The sequence below is a fragment of the Parasteatoda tepidariorum genome, chromosome 3 (genome assembly GCF_043381705.1).
Source record: "Parasteatoda tepidariorum isolate YZ-2023 chromosome 3, CAS_Ptep_4.0, whole genome shotgun sequence".
Lineage (NCBI taxonomy): Eukaryota > Metazoa > Arthropoda > Arachnida > Araneae > Theridiidae > Parasteatoda > Parasteatoda tepidariorum.
In genome coordinates this window covers 26,692,039-26,718,624 of record NC_092206.1, presented here as the reverse complement: position 1 = coordinate 26,718,624, position 26,586 = coordinate 26,692,039, and the positions used below count along the sequence as shown (strand labels likewise).

The window sequence follows — 26,586 nt, the reverse complement described above, 5'->3', positions numbered from 1 at the left end:
TAATCTTTTTTCCTTAGAGCAATTGTAAAAAATAACTCCTTTACAAAAACTTTATATTCTATAGTTGGAACGATGTTTAATACATTTCATCAACTATTAGTATTCACCTTGTATTAGGCGATGAATACAGTTCGTTCAACACGTACGTATGCTGAGTATCAAATTATCGTACTGATTTCAGGGAAAATTACGCTACTCAGCAAGTAATTCTCTCCGAAGTTCCGGAAAACATGTAATAGGTAGTTGATGGACTACAACTCGTCGGGCTAACATGAAACTCATATGCACTACTGGATTTAAGTCAGATGAAAATATTGGCTATTCCATACGGATGATATTCCCAGACTGAAGACATTCGTTTAAAATGTTTGTTCAGTGAGAATGGGTGTTGTTATCCATGAACACAAATTTTGCCCACATGATAACTGTAAACAAACCTAAATGCTGTTCCAGAATGATGTCCCGATAAATTTGACCTTTCACGGTTTCGATTTGAACATGCAGATCTGCTCTGGAGCGAAGTATAATTCCACCCCAAACAAACTATATTGCCCAACGTAACAGTGGCGTTCAATTATGTTTTCTTGATGATAACGGGTACCTGGCGTTCTCCATATAAACGTCAGGTGTGAATTACACATCAGGCTCAACCAGGGCTCGTTGGAAAACATCACAGAAGTCCACTGTGATGATGCCCACATTGCTTGTTCTCCACTTCAGGCTACTCGCTAACGACAGTGAGTTGCCGTGAGTGGAACAAATCTAATAGGCCTGCGAATATATTGATTAATGCTTTTTAGACGTAGTCTCATGTTTACTCGAATTGAAAAGAAAAATACAGTTTATTTTGTTCAAAGTAAAATTATATTTATAAAATGTATACTATAAAAAAACACATGATTTTACAATAATATTTTGACTGAAATTATCTGCATCAATGGAATTACCCAATCAATTGTTAGAAACAAACATTTCTAAAATTTACAAAAGTTAATTTCCCTCAGAAAAAAAAAATCTTGAGACCACGCATCCCTATTAAAAATAAATCCCCCAAATCTCATAAAACCAGAAATAAAATTACAAGAAGCTATTTAAATTCATCAATTGCTTAAATCTACTGGAAAATTACAAAAATCGCTCAAGATTGCTTACTCTACTTTCTTTTTAATATCACTCTCCATGAAATCGACCAAAAGTAAGTAGATATAGTTACATAGCTAACAAAAAAAAGAAACATCCATTTTCATAAGAAGCAATCATATCCCTCCGCCACCCCAGTCATTGAAAAGAATGGTTTACAAAGACACAAGAACACAGAATTCCCTTCACGCATAGCGGAGCTTAGTAGGGAAACGTTACATTAAAATCATTTCACAATCGTCGCAGCAACGTATAATGGTAAACTTTCTGCTTTTTCTTGACGTCCCACTTGTAAAACTGATCCCTGCGCAATGCATTTAATGTAAACAAAAAAGCAGAAAAGGAAATGAGGCTTGAATTTAGCTGAAAAAAGGCAGCAACAACAAAAAAATGTGAATGTGCTTCTTTCGTAAATGGTCCTCGCTATCTTCTCCATAAAGTATCGCCCAAAAAGCAGAATCACCTAAGGCTAAGGAAGCAGCACATCTACCTATAAGAGAAGCACATCTTTAAATTGCCAAGCAATAAAAATCTATCTCCGATATAACTTGAATACGAGAGAAGTGGCTTGAGTCTTTAAATAAGACGACCTGCGGTTCCCAGTGAAAGTTTTTTTTTATTATTATTTATTTTGCGTGTATTTCTTTAGGATTGAAAGAGAGAATTTGCTCAAAGGAAATATGAAACTTTTTTATTGTGAGTTGAAGTTTATTTACTGCTCAAATATTGATATCACTGAAATTTTGATGATTGTTGCTATTCCTAACAAGTTGTAAGGCGTTTTAGGTGTGTTTTTTTTCTTTCTGTTTTTGGGCGTTTCCTTAAGATTTATGAAAAGAGTTTGGTCTGAAAGAATATTATAAAACTGTGGAAATAATTTGGATACTTTTTGCTCCAGTAATTGCGTGCAACAGGAAATATTAAATGCCATGAAATGAAATTCCTTATAATATTTCGAAATAAATTTAACATTAAGGAAATGAAACAATTTGAAATGCTAAAAATACATTTACAAAATTTCTAAATTATCGTAAGTGAGAAAAGGAATTTAAACAATGAAATGCCAGTGTAAAATATATAAAAAGGGACGTAAAAGTTTCCCTTATTCTTAAAAATATATATAACCTCTTAAATAGAAGGTATTACAAAGTTGTTATTTATTTTTTTTATTTTTATTTATTTATTTTTTTAGCTAGTATTACTAAATACACATCACGAAAATTCTGCTTAATTGAAATCAATGTTCTATTGATAAAAGAAAGAAAATATTCGTATATAGGTTAAAGAGAAGTTCAATGACCAACTCGTATTTTCCTACACAATTTAAAAACTAATCGATTTCGTATAATTTTAAACAAATAAGCATATTTATAATTTTTTAAAAAGGATAATAATAATTTTTGTTTTTATAAAAATTACAGTTTAAGTTTATTTTTATAAATAATAATAAATAAATCAATAGGCATCGTTTCTCAAATTTGAATTATTTAAAAATAAACTTACTTATTTCTATTGCCTCGCAAATAATTGGTAGGTTTGGAACTATTCTTCCTCATGGATTATACAAGGAAACTATTCCCAAAAAGTGTCTTCAATTATTAAATGTAAAAAAAAAGAAAATATTAAATTACATAAATGATTTAAGCACCATTAACACTGATGTAGAAGGAGAGCGAGGGAGAGGTTTTTTGACACCGACTAGGTTCGAGCCGGGAGCTTTCGAGTCCGTAGTCTGGTGCCGTACCAACCATGGAAAAAGATGTAAACCCCGAAATGAGTTAAGAAGATTTATATAAAAGACACATACTTAACAATCTAATCTAACGAATTTAAGTAAGTTCCTTACCATTATGGGTACGGAGCTGGTTTGTTAAACTAGGGAGGTGGCCATATAAAATAACAGTCAAACGTTTAAATTTTGCTGAAAATTCTTAGATAGTTTAAAAAGCAATAAAATTAAATTAATACACATAAATATTATATTTTGAATCAATAGACTTACTCCATTATTTTATATTTGTATTGCATTACTATTATTACTATTATTTTATACTGTTTCATTACATAATGGAGATAATAAGGTGAATCAAATTGAAAAAAATTGTGAAAATCTCAATTGTATTACGAATAAAGAAATGTAGTGATAAAAGATAACTGAACAATTAGTAAAATTCCTAACACATATATAGCATCTATTTCAGTTTTATAATATATAATTAACAAAATAGTACATGAAACGTATGTTTTTGTCCTAAAAGCTATGTTGTACCATCATTAAAACTGTAGCAATAAAATAAATCCAGGAACGTCCGTAATTAGAGTTTGACGATAATGATAACAAGTCACTTAAACCACTTTTCCACTAGCGATAAAATCAGTCATTTTCCTAAATAAAGACATTTTCTTCGTTTCTCGGCAAGAATCCAAATAAATACATAAAATTTTCTCTCCTAACCGGAAATCTCTGTTTGTCAACGTCAGATGGTTTGACTTTTTCTTACTCTTCCCAGCGTTGTTTCTCCCTATTAAAAGTTGCTCTATGGCCTCTGGCAATAAATAGATGTAATCTCACAAAAATACTCCAATAACTCTACGCTCTTAATGATATCTGTAAAAATGGTGTATGATAAAATTATTTTTTTGCCTTAAAAATCTAGGCAGTCTCACAAAGGGGTTGTAAATCTAAGGTGGTCTAAATAGGTTGATGTAAATGACGCTTTGGTATATATATATATATATATAGGTGTTTTNTATATATATAAACACAAATAATAAAATAATATAAAAAAAGAAAACTGTAAATGGGAAAAAACCAACAGTCTTCCTCAAGACACATCTATTGGTATACATTTTAATGCAATATTTCTGAATAAGGAATAATTATCAGAAGATAATTACACACACACACACGTATATAATTCTAGACTTAATTCTAGATGTAGCTACAGAGAAATGAATATGTTTTTAGTACTTACACAGGCAGTCAAGTTACTCGTCCTATTATACCTAATAGGGATATTTAGTCCCATATCACCTGCTCAATCAATTAAATTAGAACGTTTACACCTTCCCATCACGGATAGGAAACGTAATAATATCTCCTTGTAGGACCTCCCACGATGCGCAGAAAAAATAAAGCAGCAATGTGTACCTGTAAGGCATGAGTTGTTACATTCACATTTGATCATCAATCAAATGTTTGAATAAATGTTTCATTTATATAAACACTTCAATGACTAGATTTCAGTTCTCTTTCTTTGCCCATCTCTGTTAAATACAGTTTCCAAATAGATTAGAAGTAAAATAGAATTTCCAGAGTAAGAGTGATTGAAAGCATTTAAAGTGTCATTCCAGCTTGTTGGGTCTCATAACGAGTACGGTCCAGATCAAAAGATGCCGCAGTCGGAAATATTTCACATGAGCAGTATCATTCTCTCCTTCCTTTGCAAAGATAAAGGAATATGACAGGAGAATGATTGATTACTTTGAAGTAAAAAAGCTTAAGAATATTTTTAATGGCGAAAAAGGCAACCAATTAACATTGAATTTTTGTCTTGGAATTTGAAGCACAAAAAATTTTTTAAGATACTTTAGAATCACAAGACTGATTCTTGCAAAATTAGTTGATATGAAGAAATAAAACTTGAAACTACAATATATCAAATGGAATTGTAATTAATTTTTTTAAAGAAAATTTACATCTGTGACAATAGTTGAATCATATTTCTTTTAATTTAAAATTGCAGCTAAACCATAACAATGTGTAATCAAACTAAATTTCATTAAATACGTACAGGAGTTATGGAGATAAATGACAAAATGTGAAATTTTTCTCCTAAGTTTTGACATTGTTGTACTTTATTACCTTTTTCATACACAACGGAAGAAGAACAACGAAGCAAGATGTAAAATAATAAAAGGACATTGAATTTTTCCTAGATTCTCAGGAGTTTTTGTATTTTTTAAACTCGGCCTCTTTTTAGATCCAATATCCGAAGGAAAAAAATCCAAATATGACGTGTATCACTATATTCTACAATGTAAACGCAGAGGCTTAGGGGATAGAGTAGGCCCCTTCGAATTAGGTGAACTGGGCTTGAATCCTAGCGATGATTGGTCGCACCCACGCGATTCCGCACCCGACTCCCACCGATCTCAGTGCTGCTTGAAAATACCTTCAGTGGTAGATGGATAATGGGTTGCCGCTAGGCTAACTGTAGGCGGTTTTTATTGTTTTCCTCGTCTTGTACCGAAAATGTGGTTTAGTTCCCTCAAATATTCCTCTACAAAGGCAAATTTCTCCCAATATTTGAATCAGGAATTCCCTTTCTTCTGGATTGGGTTCAAAATTGCAAAACTACAGTGTAGTAAACCCAAAGTAGTAGTCGTAAACCCAAAATTGGGTTAGCAGTCCAACGCCGGTTATAAAATAAAATGTAAATACAGAGGGATAATTAAATAAACAGGTTAAAAAAATCAAACTAATGCTAATAATATAATCCTTACCGAAAATTCATGTGATAGGTCATGATTTTTTCCTGTATATATATATATATATGTAACATAAAAAGCCTTTTATTAATCTTTTTATGTTAGTTTCTTTGCTATAAAACAACTCCTACTTTATTACTAATTAATTATTCTATTTGAAATACTTTCTCACACTTTTAAAAGCCACATCCTGTTTCTAAATCTATTTTTAGCCAAAGTATGCATACATTTAAATAAAGATCTTTTTTCCCTTTTAAGCCGTGGGAATCACTCGAGCAAGTTCATTAACCAATTGTAATTTCTGAGTTTTCCCTCTTTTCCCTAAATAGAGACATTTTAGGATTTTTTGCAAGATTTTCCCTACCAGAAAGACTGTTTGCTGATGGAGTAAAGATCACTTCTTCGCTCCCACTCAACTAAGAATGATCAAATAAAAGTTTCTCTGATTTAATTAAAATCCTGTGTCTGTTTCCCTGCTCGGTCCGACTGCATCATTTTACATATATATATATATATATATCAGATAGATAAGAGGTAACTAGGAATGAAAGAAATGAGAACATTTCAATTAAAAATTAAGAATCTAAGATTCAATAAGTTTCATTCAAAAATTATTTCTCCTATTTTTATTTATTTATTTTAAAAATATTATTTTCATCTAAGATATAGCATTTTTATTTCTGAATGACAGTCGATTCATTTATTGAATGAATCGCATAGAATCAATCTAAAGCGTCCCTAACGCTACATGATTCGACATGTTCATGCGTTATCATCAATAGACAGATTTCGTAATTTTTCTTTTCCAATTTTTTCGCTAAGAACTCATCGACAAAATGACACATTCTGAGTGGAATTGAAATTTTCTTACTCCAAAAAAATAACACTTTCATTTAAGATATTGCAGTTCTATTTCCTCATGATAACCGATTCATCAATCCATGGAATCTAAAGACATGAAAAATATCAACCCATCAATTCCGGATGTTCATACACGGTGGAAGATGTTGCTAGTTTCCCTTCTGTATTATTTGTCTATTGCAGAAATATGAAACTTCTTTCATTGTTCAAATAAAGCGGGTAATGTCAAAAACTTGAAACCTATTTACGTGAAAAAGACTGGTAGCTCACATTCGTATTTATTTTGATAAATGGAAAGAGGCGTTTGGTCAAAAGCTACTATTTGTCAAGAGCTCCCATAGCTTATTTTAGGTTTTATTATATTTTTCTTTGGAAAACATTTGTTTGAGTTTTTCTCGGGTTGCCAAAGGATTATGTTCAAATACGTTCCTAACAATTGATCATATTTTGAGCAACCATAAATCAAGTCTTCTATTTAAGCTTGTAAGCAGTGAGTTGTTTGCTGCTATGAAAACTATTTTGAGTAAATAGTACAATCTGTTGATAAATCCTTTGATGTATTTTAAAACCATTAATTTAAATAAAACATTAAAAACATTTTATTTTTCATCCAGAATCTTTAAAAATGATAAATCTAGATTTGTTTTGAGAAATTTACTTAAACAATATCCCCAACTATTCTCAATGGAATAATTGAATTAATCTAAATATGGATTTTAAAAGTAATGCATTCCCTTGTATCCTTGCTTTTAACGACAAGAAAAATGAAAAGCAAAAATGTACAGAATTCAATCCTGTAAAAGTTCATTTCAACTTAAAATATTTCAGTAAATCAGTTTATTAAATAATAAAGAATGATCTATTTATTTTAAAATTAACCAAAAAAATTACTGACGATTTGAAAAAAGATTGAAAACGTGATTTACGCTGTGCTTAGGAAGCTACTTTTATTTTTATCAATTTTAAAAAGTAGATGAACAATTCGTTAACAGATGGCGTTTCTGATTGGAAAATTTACTGATGTATATTAGACTAATCCAATAGAAATATTTGCACGAATGTCTGTTTAATTTTGTCCTCAGACTGCTCTGCACGTTTTTAAGAGATTATTTTGTCAGCTTTTGGTGATTATTTGAGACATTATTTTGTAAATTTCTTGCTATTTGTTAACGAAAATTATTTTATTTGCATACCTTTCTTTTTTTTAAAAAATTAATCCTCAAAATGTTAATTGATCCATAAAGTTTGATATTAGGATACATAATGTGGAAATAGACCATTACATGCAATTGAAGATTTGAACCAGAAATTGTTAAAAAACTATACCGCATAATGATACAAATTTGACAAAATATTTAGGTAACTAAACAGTAATAATCTTAAAATTAAAAAAAAAGTAGAAATAAAAATGACACATATGTTGCATTCAAATTTGGAATTCTGGCATTTTATGCTAAGACTGGAATCAATTATTTTTCGATTATGTTTTTTATTAGTGTGAGTATCATTCTTTCTTATTAGATGAAAGTAATATTTGTGGTTCTACAAATTTGTTCATATTTTTTGTATCCTTTCATAAAAAAGGGTATGTGCATTTAGTTAGCACCCTGTGTTATGAATAATAATTGGATTAAAGGGATAAAGAGAATTGTTTGGGCAATTTCCCGGTACTCCCTACGTATTTTTTTCCAAATTGTATTATATTTTTATTGAACAATTAAGCCCGTTATTAAAAATTGACTTTTTAGATAAAGGAAATCCTATTTTACTTTGGTTGTCAACTAAATACTTAAGAAAAAGAGAGAGCGAGTGCGATGTGTTGTTTCTTTTTCTATGATTTGCAATAAATTAACCATACTATCATATAATGTCTAAAACGCTTTTGGCGTTGTACACAATGCATATTTAAAGTATGTAATATTTCTCAATTTATATGCTTTACCAAAAAACGTGAAACATTGTTCACATCCCCGGCATTTCGTGCATTGCCGGTAATATATAGATATAAATTCTAGAACAGGGGCTTCCAACTTACATGAGGCCGGGGGCCGGAACTAAAAACACAAATCAAGTGGCGGGCCGCAACGTTATCAAAATTTTATGTAGGACTCTTTTATGTTAGAAGGAACATTAGATATTACTGTCAGATTTTTACCAAGTTGTACAAAACAACAGCATTGAATTACAAATTAAAAAAAAAGTAGGTTTTTGAAAATATTTGATTGTTATTAATAAAATTTTTAAAAATATAAAATAAATAATAAGAATTCGGGCTACAGTAACTTTAATGTGCCTCTATGTCTTAAACAATTAATGTGCAACAGCTATCTAATTGTTAAGATATAAAACTTTAAAAAGGTTGGTATTAAAACTTACATTATAGTAGCACACAAAATATTTAGTGGGAAAATTGAGGTTAGTTTGCTGCATCCACCAGAGAATAGATATTTACATTTTAAATTTAAAATTTACAAATGTGTGTGTGTAAATATTTTCGTCCAAATTTAGTGGTTTCAAAAAGTTAAATCGGAGAATTTCTTCGAGCAGAATTATGATACGCACATGCTAAACTATCTTCACAAAATACAAAAAATTTAAATAAAAAAGAGCAACATACACGATTATTTTTGTATTTGAATAAATATTTTCTTGGATGCAAAACCTGAGAAATAAATTTTTTTGCATAGTTGGTATATTAAATTTTACAGAAACGAAGAAATTAGGTTTTTATTAACGAGAAAAGTATTTTAAACCCATATAGATTTTTTACGAAAATTGTCTGCAGAAAAATGATAACTAATACTTTTTAGTTCGCGGGCCACAAAAAAAAGGCTTCGCCGGTCTGATGCGGCCCTCGGGCCGCCTATTGGAAACCCCTGCTCTAGAACATCATGACATTTTTTAATGCTATTGATTAGATGCTAATATTGGCTATATTATTAAAATATTTTTTGCTTTTCACCTACAATGTCAATGGTACCTAATCGAAATCGTTAAAGCAAAACATATTTTTTTAATTTCTAATGGCAGCAGTTAAAGCAATGTTGTATCGCAAAAAAAAATATTACTCATGAAGTTTTTTTAAAATTTCCTACATTCCGTCTTCCAACAAAGCAAAAAGATAATAATTGAAATAAAAAAAAATAATGAAAAAGATCATTATAATAATAGACATCAGCATTTCAAGGTCCGTTGGGTAGCAAGTCTATAATAAAAAAAATAGCTATTGTAAAAACTATTTTCATTCAAAATGTGTAAACGTAATCAATTTAGATTCCATCATTCTTGGCGGCTTACATTTAAAATTTGTAGTTGATGGCTATCAATTTTGGCACAGCTTTGGTTTTCAAGATCCGAAAAAGTTATTCTTTTTCGATTCCCTGTCACTATCAATCATAGTCAAACCGCAATACATTATTATTTCTGAAGAAAAATAATGTTCTGACTGCAACGTGGTATGAAAGTGAATCTGAAAACAAAACTTTAAAAAAAATTTGAACTTAATCTTAGGAAATACAAAAATTTGAAAGCAAATTTAATATAATTTCTTCACGTATACTAAATATAATTTCTAATCTGAGAAAATACAAGAAATTTATAAGTTTTTTTCCCAAGCAATCGGAAAATATGTAAAAGATAACTTTTATGTAGTTTAAAAAACTCGTATATTAAAAAATTTTTATTGTTTTTTTTTGTTACTTTTTTCTCTAGCTACGTTTTGAAGGAAAAAAAAGATAGCACTTTTTTATAAAAAGTTATTATTTGGACTTACTTTCTGATTTAAAAAAAATCATTGTTGATACAATTTTTTTGAAGAAAAAATACTATCAGTTTTAAAAATATGGAAGCTGACGGTCATTTTTTCTTGAAAATGAAATTTTTCTCAGATGAGTATCTTGGAATTTCAATTCATAGTCTTGTAATTTTTTAAATTTACAAGAGAAAGCAAGATATTTTTTTAAAGGATTCAAATAAGAACTTTCAACACGAAAAAGAAGTCACGAATGTATGTTGTTTGCAAATTTCTTATTAGGATTGTTTAAAAAATGTGTTTTTTAAATGACTAAAAGTAAATTTTTTTTTTTGCCTTTCATTTCATTTCTGAAATTATTTTTGTTCTTTCCTTTGAAAGAGCTCTACATTTAAAATAGTGAATGCTTGAAGTTCATTTAATCTGAGTTAGGAAATATTTTAAGTACAAAATGACACACTATTGACATTAAAATTATTTTTACTTAAAACTCCCCTCTCTGGATGTGTTTAATATTTGAGCAAACACAGATTTCACAATCTTGAACTCAGCTTTTGATTCTTCCTCATTTTTTTCCTTTGCATCAGACTTAGTTTATAGAGCTGTTTGATCAGCTTTCCTTGGTCAAAAAATACCATTCAAATTTCGAACAATTTCTCCTCATGTTGCTATTGTGTCATTAAACTTTGAATTCAATTAAACTCGTTACAAAAGTATATTCACTATATCATGTTCAGTAGATTATATGTATAATTTGTGAAATTTCTTTAAAATTTACCAAAATTACCGTATTCGATTATAAAATTATACTTTATAATGGTATAATGATTCATTTTTAAATTATATTTAAACCTTTTTTTTTCAATTTAATGACGAGTATTGGAATGGAGTCCATGAATGGAGAATGAGGTGAATTATAATTCATGCAGGTATGGATTATAAGCCCCTCTAAGAGAATTTGAATGTAAGCCCAGTACATCTGTAATACACTGTTTAATGTAGAAATTTTACATTATGCTTGTTGTGTGACTAAAATTAAACATTAGTACTGCCTTCGATTTTAAAGTTATTTATTATAATATGATAATCTTTCTCTTGAAAATATGCTAAGTAATTGTTCTAGATTCGTTTAATTAATTTCATACACGGAGAAAAAATTACCGTACTGTAAAGTAATGGCATTTCTGACAAAGATAAAAATTCTGATTAATAAATTGAGAATATGCGGTATTTAAAACATTTACTTGGTAGTTTTTCCGTTCATATAATAACGGTTTATTGGAAATTTTGGATTTTAAAAATTATAGTACTTTTTACCACACATTTAATAAAAAATACAAAACTGGAAATAAATTGTACCGAATTTAACGTTTTTATACCAGGAAGAGAACATCATCATTCAATCTTAGTCTAACACGTAGCCCTATTTCTAGGGCTCTAACTTTTGACGGCCATGGTAGGAAAGCTACATAATCCTGATTTGACAACGTGGACAGAGTCTGTGCTGTTACCCCTCTCTCCAAATTTTCACACCACAACCAACGAGAGGACTTTCAGCCACTATATATTTATCGCGCACCTTGCTGCATATACACCCCGGTATTTTATTCGGCTGTCAGGATCATACTCACTAATCCCAGCTCTCCAATCAGCGGTGTGAGCGACGCCTTAAGCAACTGCTTTACCGCAGCGCTCCATGAACGTACCAAATTTTACCAAAATTACCAAATTTAATGCATATTATAAAACCTTATTTCATAGCTAATTTTAACAAAATCATTATCAAAGAGCTTCGGTCAGAATTACCGAGCTTTTTGGTGTTCCCATAGAGCCAGAAATATGATAAATTTTAACATATACTGGTATTTTAGACAAAAAAAAATTTCAGTGTAAAGGTCGTGGTGCACTCTGTACATTAGAAATCTATTCAAGAGATTTTTCCTATAAGCCCAGCAAGTATGTTTGTAAAACGTAGTTTAAGGCTGTTTTTCGGAGGCTCTGTAGTCGCTTGAGATGATGTTTTTCAGTGTAAAGGTGGTGCACTCTGTACATTAGAAATCTGTTTAATAGATTTTTCCTGTAAGCCCAACAAGTATCTTTGTAAAACTTAGTGTAAGGCTGTTTTTCGAAGGCTCTGTAGTCGCATGAAATGATGCTTTCTTGCAGATAATATGATGTTTTTATAACTACTGTGAGTTAGCAACAGAATTACTCATGACTGTTGGTCAAGTTTAGCCTATCCTTAGCCTGCACCCTCCTTTTTTGTACTGAAAATGGCGTAAAACGTCAATATAGGGAAAAGCCACAATTTTCAAGAAATGAAAAACTTTTGTGGACTAATTTTTTATTATCTGAAAAAAAAAATTTTTAGTGCTGATTTATCTGAGTTCATAAAAATGTGTAAAAATATGATTGAGGCACTGATTTTGATAATTTTCATCTAGGTCGCCTAATGTCGCCTAATTGGCGATTTTCAAATAAAGTTTGTTAACTTTTGAAATACTTCAGTTACTTGTTCGTTTTAAATATCAGATATTTCTTTATTGTAAGATAACATATACAGTTTAAAATTATAGCTTCACTTATAAGTATGAGACACTAAAATTGGTGACTTTTTTTTCGTTGGTGAAAGAATTTTTAAAAATCATGTACAAGCGAATTTGTACAAACGACTTTGGATGTAATTAATGTGTGATGTATACAGTTTCGTGGCATTTACGCTTAACGTGAAAACTAAATAGATAATACATTAGTTCTCGATTAAATACTTTTTTTTCTTTGGCGAACATTACAAAGTTATATATTATACCTGTCTAAAGTTACTTAAATATTTTCTAGAGCCTCGAGGATTTTGCAATACAAAACTCATGAAGAAGATGAAGCTAACATTGATGGAGAAAATCTCTAGAGGAGAATCTATTGAAGATTGTCGCCAACAGTGTTATGAGACCGAAGAGTTCATATGTCGTTCAGCAACATACGATCCTAGATTTAGAAGCTGCGGTTTATCTCATCATACTAGAAAGTCTACACCAACAGAGTCTCTAGTTAGATCAGACATGAATGAATATTTAGAAATATCGACTTGTTTTGATGGTAAGTAGACACATTTGAACAAAATATTTGAAATTCTACTGCCTTATTATAAGAACTTAATATTACAAAATTACTTTAATTACTGTAAAAATTTAAAATAAAGGAAACACATTTTTAAAAGCAAAAATAACTATATTTCTTGAAGAAAAAAATAGCTTTAATTTTTTTTTCCTCCAAAAAAGAAGAAATGAAAGTTTTTTCATAATTTAGTTACTAAAAATAATGTTTTAATTAATTAGTAATTAGTAATTTAATTATTTTTTAAACTTAATTACTAGTTTGTGCTTTATTCGGGAAATAAAATATTATTTTTCAATGTTTTATTCAAAATTTCAAATGACGACTCCACTAAAGATTTTATGTACTAAGAAATAAAGAATTTGTTCACATACTTAAAATATATTCATATAAAATTGTGTCTGTGTGAGTGTGTCCTTTATAGGTTACTAAATCATCCAACCAAAAGTGATACAGATAGTTCGAAGCACGAGGAAGGTCGCTATCGACATTAAAACATTCTACGACAAACAGTTCGAGCGGGATGAGAGCGAAACGAAATTGAATTTTCTAATTGGTTAAGCGTTAGCCATTGTTTTAAATTTAACTATATACTATTCAATTTTTTCAAATATATTAAAGATATCATCAGTGATATTTGCCACCTTGGACAAGGTTAAGGGCAGGAGAATTTTAGCAGTCTACTCTAAATATCAAGCTCAGCTGGACTATTTGGGTCTTTACAAGGAAGATGCTTCTCTCCTTCTGGTTCTCGATCTTCTGAGGGTTAACTGTTTAATGAATCTTGCCTGACTTCGTCGGACAGTTGGTGGGGAAGCCACAACAACAACAGCAAAAACAATAATAATATGGTAGCAGTAGTGGATTACGTTACCAAATCAATATTTCTATTATCTTATACCACGAGTTTATTTTAGTAAGGGACATCTTCAGAGAGGCTATAATCTAGGTAAGGGGGAGAATATGTGAAATGTAAAGTTTATGTTAAGTTAAATAAAATAAACTTAATCTATGCTGACAAAATTTAACCACCTATATAATTTAATTGAGTATAAAATTTAACAACAAAAAAAATTAACTAAAATTTTTTATAATCTTCCAAAATACGTGCACAAGAAACATTTCCCTATGGAATTCCCATTAAAATAAGAAAATCTGTGATGTGGCATGTGTTCAACTTAAGTTTGAATGCCTGACCATTGATACTTGTTTATAATAATAGAAGCACAGGAAACATTTACACAATCGAATTTCCAATAAAATAAGAAATTCTGCCATGTGACATGCGTTCAACTTAAATTTAAATGCTTGAACGTTGAAATACTAGCTCAATAACCATTTTCCCAATAGAATTCCCATTAAAATAAGAAAATCTAAGATGTGACAACCAATCAACTTTAGTTTAAATGCCTGACCATTATTCCGCTATTGATTGACTTTAATACGTATAGCAAACAAGAAAACAGAGCGCTCAAGCAAATAATCCTTCTCTTTTTTTTTACATTCAACATTCTCTTTTTAGTTTTTAAAAGCCAGTTACTAAAATCACAAATATGACACTAATCCTGACCTTAGATACAAGAACAAACTGATGGGTAAAACAGTGAAAACAAAAAACTGAACAGGTATAAATCCGGAAGAAAAACTATTCTTTTTTTCTTCTAGTAGACTCTCTCTGGGAGTTTGCCGACGCTGTTCTACTATAGGCATTACTTCTTTTGCGCGGCTTAGCATTATTCTTTCTTTACTAAGATTAAAGTTAAGAAAAGAAAATTTAGAAGTGAAAATAAAAGTGTGAGGATCAAAAAATAAGAAAAGAAAAAAATCTACAGTGCTTGGTATTTGTCAAGGGTCGTGGAAGTGGGGGGGGGGGACTCTGCTGACTCTTCACCTTACGGCTAAGCTTCAAGGTACCAGAGAAAACACAACGAATCTGTCTAAAATAGAGAAGAATACAGCACTTTTCTCTATTTTTCTTTAGAAAGGAGTAAAAATCTCTATTCTTTTAGTTTTCTTTGACGGACACTTGTTAACCTACTGCGTATAGAGAATAAAAAAAGGAAGAATGATATTTTAGATCTTTTTGATCTTGATATTTTTAGAAGAGTTGGAACGTGATTTAAGCTGTTTTTTGAAAAAGTGCGTGATTTCAAAGTTTTAAGGAAACTTTGCAGTAAAAGACGTGTATTTTTTTTCTTTCCGTTCCTACGAGAATTTCGTTGAAACAGAAACAAAAAGAGTAACTATTAGCTGTTCGCTTTTCTTACTGATCATTAGTGAAAACTGCGCTGTTTCATTTTATAGAAATTCTTTGTTTTAAAACTTGCTGACTTAGTTTTTTAAATTTCTTTTCAGTTTTACTTCAATTCTTTGTATAAAAACTAAAAGGCAATGAAAGGTAACTCTCAACGTTTTAAACCAAAACAGTGTTTAAAACATTGCTAATAATTTCATTTATATAAGTGAAAAATTTCTATTATAATTTTCTTATATTATCATTTCCTATCTGTCAATCAGCAAAATTCTAAAATGAAAATTTATATGATCCAAAATGCGAATTTATCTCTCCCCAAAACGAAATATGATAATACATTTAAACCTAGTACCATATTAAGTAAAATGAGTAATTCTTTCAACTGCACGTTATGAAGCAGGAGAATATTGAGATTAAGTCTCAACAATTTGGAAACAAATTATATTAACAATGTTGTCAGCAGTACTCTACAATCAACTTTGCTTTTCAGGCAAGATGATGACAATCGTTCTGGAACTGGGTGGGCCTCAAGCCATCACTGGGAATAAAACCCCATACCTTTACATCGATTTTAAACTGCGTACCATCACAGCTTGAAATATAAGATCTGTGTAGTGATGCAGATTTCTGTGCAAAAGTGCACTGTAAGAATTTTCATTCTAAAATCACGGAAAAGTAACCAGCAACAGTCTTTACATCAAATTAACCAAAAAATTTACGGTTTGGAACATTTTTTTATCTTTACGGTTCTTAAACCATTGGCAGCTATCATGGATTCTAAAAAGAATGGAATTTAACTGGACATTGGAGTTACGTCGTGGTTGAGTTGTGTTTTATCAAATGAATCGCGCAATGTGGTTTTATTAGTTTATCTAGATGTTTCACTTATCGTAAGTGAAGGGAAATATTACCAGCTTTATGGTGCTACCACTATGCGCGAGTGAAAGTAACGTATTCTAATAGTCCAGGGTCACAAATTAGAGAATGCAGGACACTGGAAACTGCTTAAGTGCTGAAGAAAATGAGTAAGTATTTTAGTGTCGACGTGGGATTCGAACCCTCTTTCTACCAGCCATGAACCCGAGATCAGCCATCTGGGCTATGCTATGCACCCAGCTCCAAAGAGCTTATTGGCTTCATAATGGGAGCTTAATTGACGCAGATAGAATCCTGATTATTTAACCGTATCCGGTGAAGCACAATTAATAATTTGAATCCCATATTTTTAAGATTATTTAACAGTTTTGGTTGCATATGGTGAAATGACAATTAAATAAATGGTAAATTGAACATTATTTCCGAGAAATTTCTATCAGTGTGTTATAATAACTCGCCTCATTGCGTAAATAAGTTTAAAAAAGATCAATAATATGTCATATTATGGTTGCATAAAATTTTATTTATATTGAATTAATCTTACTTGTTTAATTTTTGATTTAATTTTTTTCAGTCTCATTACTATTTCATTGCCTTGAAATAAAGCTAGATAAAGATTAGAAAACATTATGAAATGTTACTACTTCTAATAACAAAGGTGCGAGAATAATAAACAAGCGGTAATTAAATAAAAGCGACGCAATATATTTTAATGATGTAGAAGCCTGTTAAAAAGATAGTATATGAAAGTCAATTATAAATTTAGCTTCTTTAAACGTATGACGTAAAAACAGCATGTAATTAACTAAATGATATGCGTGTAGTAAAAAGAAACAATTCTTCCGCTTCTTATGCTGATATTTTCTTCGCCCGGTCAAATTATCTCTTGCCACTTATCATTCTCCTTACGTAATCGCGTGTTTGAAACAACTTAATGAATGGTTTGAAACAATTAAAATTACCTACACTCATCAATAACGTTTGAAGAATAATGATTAGCAAGTCTTTAAACGGAATTTGTGGTCTATAATTTGGTGAAAATCCGTGTTAGTAACCTAATCACCTTATCAAGTATTCGGATTACTGATCGATTAGCCATGGTAAAACTTTAAATGATATATATTCTCATTGAAATTGTTAACGCATCAATAAACTTCTAATATTCTGCCATTGTATTTAATGTGTATCCAATTTTATACTTGAAATAATATAGATAAAAAAAAACTTTAATATTTCGTAATTTAAATAAGTTTAAAAACTAATTAATTAATCATTAATTTAAGTCGTAATTAAAATTATGTAATTATGATTGTTATGTCTGGGAAAGGTTGGGAATAATGTTATAATCGTACCTTGGAGTAGTGAAGTGTTGTTTTAAACTCCATAGTGGGACACCCCATTCCAGGAAGAGTTAGGAAATCTTATATGGCAGCCATCACAATGACACACCATAATTTACACTCCATTTACTTAGACAATTTTAAGATAAAGCGATATAAGCAAAAAGTTAAGTTAAAATTACCGATCTCTTGACTAAGAATTTGGATCACATTTTACAAATTGCAACCCTTTGTAGCATTGAAATTGGCTCTTAGTATGTCCTGATGTGATATTAGAATGGCCCCTAGATAAAATTTCTTAACTCTCCAAGGATTGAAGTGATTAATTGGGGTGGATAGAGTATCCTACTACGAACCCGGAGGTCCTTGGTTCGAATCCTACAATCAGCCTACGAATATTTTTCTCATACATCTCTTCTTCCACACCACCTTTGAGACTATGCACTGTGCTCAAAAGGAATGTATGCTGTTTCAATTTTTAAATAAATGAGGTTTTTTTCAAATTCGATTATTATTTGTTTCAAAGATATTTTGATACATTTCTGCTGAATTTTAAAAAATACTTTTTTACAGTGCACTGTCAGATACCATGTTTTATGAAGTTAGTTAAAAACTACTGATTAAAATTTTTATTTAATGCAATAATCTAAAAAAAAAACTGAAAAGGACATCATTTTTATCATAAATCTAAGAAAGTGGATTAAGAAGCAATAATCAATACAAATTTAGGAAATATAAAAATAATTTTTCTTTAATTTTACTGCTTCGTCACAAATTATTACAATCATTGCAAGTCTAAGTTTTTTCCCCTCCTTTTCTGGTATTAGGAAAAGTAACATGTCGCTTTTTAGTTCACAAAGAAAGCAAAACAAAGAGTTGCATTGCGATAAGTCTTTTTTTTAACCAAAGAAATCCAGGACAGAAAAAAAATTAAAAACAACTTAATAATATCTAGTAGGGAAAAAGAAACTCTCATCTCTATTTATATGGAACTTTAATGAAGATCTTCCTTCATCTTATTTCATTTTTTTTTACATTAATGTCTGCTATGTCCAATGTAACTACGTTTCATTTAAATGTAATAGTATAACTATGTTCAGATTATATTTTATATTTTCTAAACTACTACGAATAAAACAAATTACACATTAAATTAAACTTTCAGCACATTAATGCGTTTTCGGGTCGTTTACAGCATAAGGTGGTCCTTTACAATACAATCTTGGCTACTGACTTAGGATTTGTTTTAAGTAGTTAGCTTTAAACTATTTATTAAAAATTTATTTAAAGGTATAATTTATAAACAAATTTGAAAAGACTGAAAAAACCATTTTAATTATCAATCTAAGAAAGTGAATTAAAAACACTAACCGATGCAAACTTAGGAAATATAAAAATAATGTATCTTTATTTTTACTACTTCGTTATGAATTATTAAAATCAATGCAAGTCTAAGCTCTTTCTCCTCTTCTGGCATAATGAAACGTAACATTTCTCTTTTTCGTTAACAAAAAAGCGAAACGGAGAGTTGCATAGCAATAAGTCACTTTTTTTTAACTAAATAAATTCAGGACTGAAAAAAATTAAAAATAACTTAATAATATCTAGTAGGAAGAAAAAATTCGCATCTCTATTTATATGGTCCTTTATTGAAGATCTTACTGCATTTATTTTTTATTTTTCCTTCATTAATGTCTACAATGTTCAATGTAACAATATAACTACGTCCAGATTGCATTTTGTTCTATTTTCTGAGCTACTGTCAATAAAGCGAATTACACTTAAAACTTTCAAAACTTTTATGCGTTTTTGTGTCTCTTACAGTACGAGATGGTCCTTTATAATACAATTTTGACAAATTTGTTTTAAGTAGTCAGCTTTTAACTATTTACTAAAAAAATTACTTAATGCAATATTTCATAAAAAAAAAAAATTTCAGCACAGAAAGAGCCATTTTAATTATAAATCTAAGACAGTGTATTAAAAAACACTGATCAATACAAACTTAGAAAATATGAAGATAATTTTTCTTTACTTTTACTGCTTCGTCATAAATTATTACAATCAATGCAAGACTAAGTTCTTTCTCCTCTTCTGGCATAATGAAAAGTAACATTTCTCTTTTTCGTTAACAAAGAAAGCGAAACAAGAGTTGACAGTTGCATAGCGATAAGTCACTTTTTTTGAGCGAAAGAAAACCAAGTCAGAAAAAAAAAATTAAAAATAACTTAATAATATCTAGTCGAAAAAAAGAAACTCGCATCCCTATTTAAATAGCACTTTAATGAAGATCCTACTTCATTTTCTTTTCTTTTTCTTTCTTTTTCTAATTGTAATTCTACCGAAATCTTAACACAAGGTAGGAACAATGATTCCGCTCTGTTCACAAGGAAGTTTTTTCTATGTTTTTTTTTATTTTTTCATTCTTCAATATTTATTCTTCTGGGATTTTTTTGTTTCTTTTGTAAGGACAGCGCTTAATCTTAAGGGATTTTAAGCCCAATTCGATATCAAAAATGAAACATTTTTAAAAAAGGATATTGCTTGAAAATTTATTTTTAAGACTGAAAAAAGAGCTTTGGAAAAGAAAAATTGTTTTATGTTAAGCAAAATTTTAAAATATTTTATGCTTATTTTTCGTATTTTAATACTTAAAAATGTGGTTAACGTTTATTAAAGCGAAAATCAAATATTTTTAATTAAGTCCTCAATGGATAATTTTTCTTGATAAAATGAATATAATTAGATAATTTTCCTTAACTGACAGAGAAAATTATTTTTAAAATTGTTTATAGAAAATTCATTTAAAAAACTAATAAAAATAAATGCTTGCTAAGTTATTTTATTTTAAACCACCACAAAGAAGAACAAAGCTCTAAAAATAAAAATTATTTTTTATCGTCGATATTACATTTAGTGAAATTGAGTCGTTTATTATCGTTTACCTCTATGATTTTTTATTTTTTATTTTAAAGATTCCTTCAAAACAAGATTCCATAATATGTCTTAAATAATTCTGATTGTAAATTAAAATTTATAATATTTAACTTAAATAAGGCCGATTGTATTCCAAAATGAAAGCTATTAACTTAAGAATTCTGATTGCAGATCGAAAATTATAAAAATTAACTCAAATAATGCTGATCGTAGATAGAAAATGATATAAATCAACTTAAGCTTAACTCAGAATATACTGTCCTGAAGCTTGAGTTAGTTCACTTAAATTTAACTTAAGATGAAGTATCTTGATTCATCTAGCAATTAATATGTTTTCAGTCGTGCATTTTCAGACAATTATTTTAGACAGTTTTATTTTAGTTCGAACTTGATAGTTAAATCAAAGCGTTATTGGAGATTTCAGAAACAAAAAATAAAAATAAAACTTTGAATGTTAAGGGAAAAGTTTTTGTTATATATATACTTTTAGCAAACCAGGTAAAACATATACAACTTTTTTACTTCACATTTTTTAATAAAATTTTTGACCACCATTAACTCAATAAAAAAAACAAAATTTTAATAAATACTAACTAAATTAATGTAAGAAATTAATTTAAATTAAAATAAAGCTAATTTAATAGGTTATAAAAAATTTTCATCTAATAAAAAGCATGAAGCTACTCCTGATTCTTAAATATATAGTTCGATGACATATTTAAAAATTAAGTGAGGAATACAATTGTTTGAATTTGTCATTATTTTTAAATCTATAAAAAGATCTTTAAACGGGATGAAAATAAAAGATGTTTTAAGAGTCGAAAATATTTTAATTTAGTTGAGGTAAATGAGTTTAACGAATTCAAATCAAGCTATTTTAAATTGTTAATTTTAAGTGAATGTGACTATTTTAGTACGCGCAAAAAACTAGCCAGATTATAAACTTTTTTGGTTTTGGATCATTGAATGAATTACTAAACTACTTGATTACTAAAAATATTATTTATCAATAAAAAGGCTTTTTTTAGTAAGAAAAGTTGCTCATCACAATAAATTGTAAATTATCAAACATGAAAACATTTCTGATTTTTAAATACCTCAGATATGATACCACATTTCAACATAACATGTGAAATAAAAGATGGTTGAAAGTGCAAGCGATTTAATATATTTACAAAAATCTTCGATCGGATTGAAATTAAAAGAAGCTTTGGGCTTTGAAATTATTCGAAAACTTCTTGAAAGAAATAGTATAAATTATTTAAAATTAGATTATTGTGATTTTTTTAAAAAGAGTTTAACTTTTCTTATGGGGATAAAAATATTCTTGTAAAATTAAATTTAATTGTGTAGTACAGACAATTCTGTACTAAAACGTAATTCTGTACTAAACGTAAAAAAAAAACATAATTTAGGTAGATAAAAAAAATATACCGTATTGAAACCATTCATTTGGTAATTTTTCCGTTCATGAGGTATCAGTTTACTGGAAATTCTGGTTTTCAAAAAGAATAGTCCTTATTACCACACATTTAGTAAAAGATACAAAACTGAGAAGTTTGGTAACATAAAATTACCAAATTTTATCACTTATTATAAAGACATATTTTATTGTTAATTTTACCAAAATTATTGTCAAAGGATTATGAAAAAAAAATTCCGAACTTTTTAGAGTTTCCATAGAGCCAGAAACACTGTAGGTAATTTTGATTATACTGTTTTGCTCAGTGTAGTTTGAGTTCCACTAGTCAAATAATTGTATCAGAATAAAAATAATTGTATCAGAATTGTAGTTGTATCAGAATAAAAATTAGAAAAATAAAATGCAAAAGATAGAAAGAAGTAATTTATTTTATCATTCTACCCATCCAGATTGAGCACTATTTTTTATCTTTCACTATTTTTTGTTGTTTTGAATTTCCCAATGAAGTGCTTGATTACTAAGCATTCAATTTATAACTAAATAAACATTTTACAAGAACAAAAATGTTCGTAACAACGAATAAATTCATCGAAGCATAAACACATCCGTGATCCTTAAATGTCACAGATTCGATGACACATTTTAACATTACGTGTGAAATACAAATGTCTGAAATTGCAAACGTTTTTCAATGTTTACAGTGATCTTCAAGCGATGCAAAAATAAAAGAAGTTTTAAGCGTCTAAAATATTTCAGATCGTTCAGAATAGAAATTCCGTCATTTGTGCGAAGACATGAGGGTGCGCTTGCTACCATACGCTGTAGATGCAAGAATTCATCCGTGAAACAACAACCGGCGCAGACAATATACGCACCAGGACGCACGAAATCTGTCAAACTGCTTGCACTTTTTTTTTCGTTTTTTTTTTTCAAAAAAAAAACATTCTCGCCTCTTACAAACATTTTTTTCCTGATTTAGATGAGTTTAAAAAAGAAGAAAAAATATAGTATTTGTTGCGGAGCAGACGAAAGGAAAGAGATGAAAAAAGGAAGAAAAAAATTGTCTGTATAAGATGAGCAGCAGTATTGATTTATCTTTTCTGTGTTCTTGCTTTTTTCTTTTTCACGCTCCGAAAGATTTCATTGAAAAACCTTCTCCTGACAGAACTTTTTCTTCATTGCCCTGGGGACCGATTATGTGCGATCTAAACAATAAATTCAGTTCTGCCCTGTTTTGATTTCAAGAGATGAGATATTTCGGAAATAGATATCTCACGGATATGCCTCTTGTGGGTCTGGAGTATCTGACATTAAGTGGGGGATGCGAGGGAGATAATTCGAATGTTCGTGAGACGAATGTCTTTTGCTATCAAAACAATGGAATAAAATGAAATACGAAGAAATACTATTGCAAAGTATTTAATGCCTGTTTCCAATTATTTGTTTTCTATTTTTCAATTTAATGGGGCAGTTGATATTTATAGAACAACAATGAACTTTTTTTTCCATTTATAATATAACAAAAAACATTTATTTTATTTTTAATATTTTGTTACATTCTATGAACATAAATATTTTTGTATGTATAGGTACTATGCAAAATGTCTTAATAAAAGCAATGGGAATTTCAGGACAGATTGATTAATCCGAATAATTCATGTATTTAAAAATGTCTTTTGTACAACATTTCTTTTAAAAAAATTTTTATTTCTAAATTTTCCCTCCTGAATAAAGTCCAAAGCTATGTTACATGAAATAATGTCAACAACACATGTAATTTAAAATACTAATAATTTGAAACTAACATTTACTATAAAGTTTCATGAAAATTTTAAATTTTATTTTTTATTTACATAAACGTATATTTTTAACTATTTAGTTGGTAGCATCATTTCTTCTAAACATTACTCGTGACTAAATTTTTTTAAATTTTTGCAAAATTTTTTTTAAAAATTGAGTAAGGGATTTTTTAAACAAACGTATTTAAAGTTTAAAATATAATACTTTAAACAGTTATGAAACACCTGTATTTATATGCATATATGATGATCATACTGTAACCATACTCGAAGATTCTTTGATAACATAAACAATCCAAAGCATGTTATGGCAAAAAAAGCACGTGATATATTACTATAACTAATTAATTATTTATTAAAAAATTTATCTTAAGTAGTTTAAATCCTGTCAATGTACTTTTTTTAATAAGTAATATTCATAATGATAGTTAACTAACCATAATTTAAAATCCAATAGCTGTCTTACCACAAACAAAAAAATTGCTTTAATATAAATTTCGCTTCATAATCTGCTTGGAATTCTGGAGTGTGCTCTTTCATATTACTATTCAAAATTACTGCAATCTTAATATAGTGAAAAGTTTAAACTTATTATTGTATTTCTTAGACTTTATTACACAATATTACGGTTAAATTTGAACGAAAATATGATTCTATTTAGCATCTTATTAAGGTTGCAGGAAATTTACTGTTTCAAAGCGCAGGCATTACGAGCTCCTAAAGCATTCCTTTATATTTCATTTGTTTAAATATAATTGTTTAAAAGAATGCCAGGATATTTTTAACCTGTCTATGGTACAATCTGAAACGGAGCTAGATGCTTGGAAATGGTTGCGTGGTGATAAAATATGCATATTAATATAAGACTATGAAATATGTATTAGAATACAAATTAGTTCTAAGTATACCATTTCATTCTATTCTACAAATGTAACCTAAGCTCCTCACAGAATTTAAATGTTTAACCTTTTTATCAACACATCTAGTGTAGATTGCAGAATAAGTCCTAACAAGGATTCCAAAGATGAGTGTTTTACTTTTACACGAAGATAATTTAGCTAATTTAAGACACTGTAAAGAAGCTCATATTTTTAAAACGTTATAAAATACTGATGAAATGATTTCTTCCTTTTTGAAGATTGATTTTTAAGAATATAAATAATTAAACAAAAATAATTAATAGAATAAAATAATAAAAATAATTAAACAAATAATTAAACAAATAAAAGACGTATATAAAACAACTACTGAAATTATTACAATATTGATACTAGTTACAAATTAGGTTTGTTCCTAAAATACAACATAACTTTAAGTTGCGAAAAGAGTTTATAATTTTTAATCACACTTTTTTATAATTGCACTTAAAAAGTCATCTGACATTTAGAGAAGTTTTTAATATTCAATGTACAACATTTTCATTCATCAAACCTACGTTATTATCGATCTGCAGATGAATTAAAAATAAAATTTTGTTAAACTATCATAAAGGTAATTGCTCAAAATTTTAAGAATCTGACGAAGGGATATCGGCCAACAAAACTTTAACAACAGTAGAAAAATGGTTCTCTTGATTTTTCACTTTCATGCGCATTCTCTAGATTATTTTATTCTAGAAGATTCTTCAATTCAACATGCCGTAAAATACCTACCATTACCTCTCTGACACTGCAAAAGAAAAGAATTCTTAACACTGGTGTAAAAGGATGTCTGAAAGCTTAGGCGAAGAAAAGGGAGTCAATTTTAACATTCGAATCGTCTATCTTCGAACGTCAGAGGCGACAATCTTAGAATGTAAGAAAAGACCGCCTCTGCCAGGACATACCTCTTGGTCTGGCAGAACGATGACAGTCCATTAATAAGAGTGTCCCAAGTAATCGACGTTTTCTAAGAAAAGACGTTGGGACACGCTGGAATACTTTCTTTGGAAAAAGTTATGTCGTCCACTGGCGAAGTTTATCTCAGTTTTCAGTACCATATCAGTCATTCTGTGGCCGATTAATTGTTGAGGTCTCTGAGTTTGATGGTACAGACTCTGGAGTCCAGAGAGCCTCTCAGGTAAACCGCAGCAAAAGTGTTGACGTCTTTTGTGTTTTATTGTTCGTCTAACTATTTGAAACATGTGGCAGAAACTATGAACAGAATTTCGGAAGAATTTTCTGCTGACTTGGAGAAGATAGATGTTAAAAAGTTTAGTAAATTTTTCTTCTAAATTCATACAGATACCTAGTGGGTAAATAATACAAGAATAATACAAGAATACAATCTTGTAATACAAGAGTTAATTTTTTTTCTGTGCCTAATTCAATGGATTTAATTCTTAGTTTTATATTTTGCAAAAAAGTATAATGGTATTATAGCTCTTCACTAATTTATTCTAACAACATGCTGCTAGAGAATTTTACCGTTAATAGCAAACTAATTATTTTTATTAAAGAATAATTTACATCAACATGGTTGCAAGTGTACATAACTGAAATGATTCTGGAATTGACGTTCAACATAAATGAATTTTGTTTCAAAATGTGTGATGCAACTCCTAACACTTTTTTGACAATTTTACTCAAAACAATGTGATGTCATCATCTGTTATTTTGTAA

The 26,586-nt window shown here is 29.2% G+C and overlaps 1 protein-coding gene across 1 annotated transcript in view; it reads left to right on the top strand.

The window, feature by feature from the left end:
• The window catches only part of LOC107443866 (uncharacterized), a 224,181-nt gene that overhangs the window by 81,626 nt on the left and 115,969 nt on the right, over positions 1-26,586 (top strand). The window contains exon 8 of the mRNA XM_016057873.3: positions 13,082-13,339. Within this exon, the coding sequence (XP_015913359.1) occupies positions 13,082-13,339 (258 nt within the window). The remainder of the gene's footprint in view (positions 1-13,081; positions 13,340-26,586) is intronic.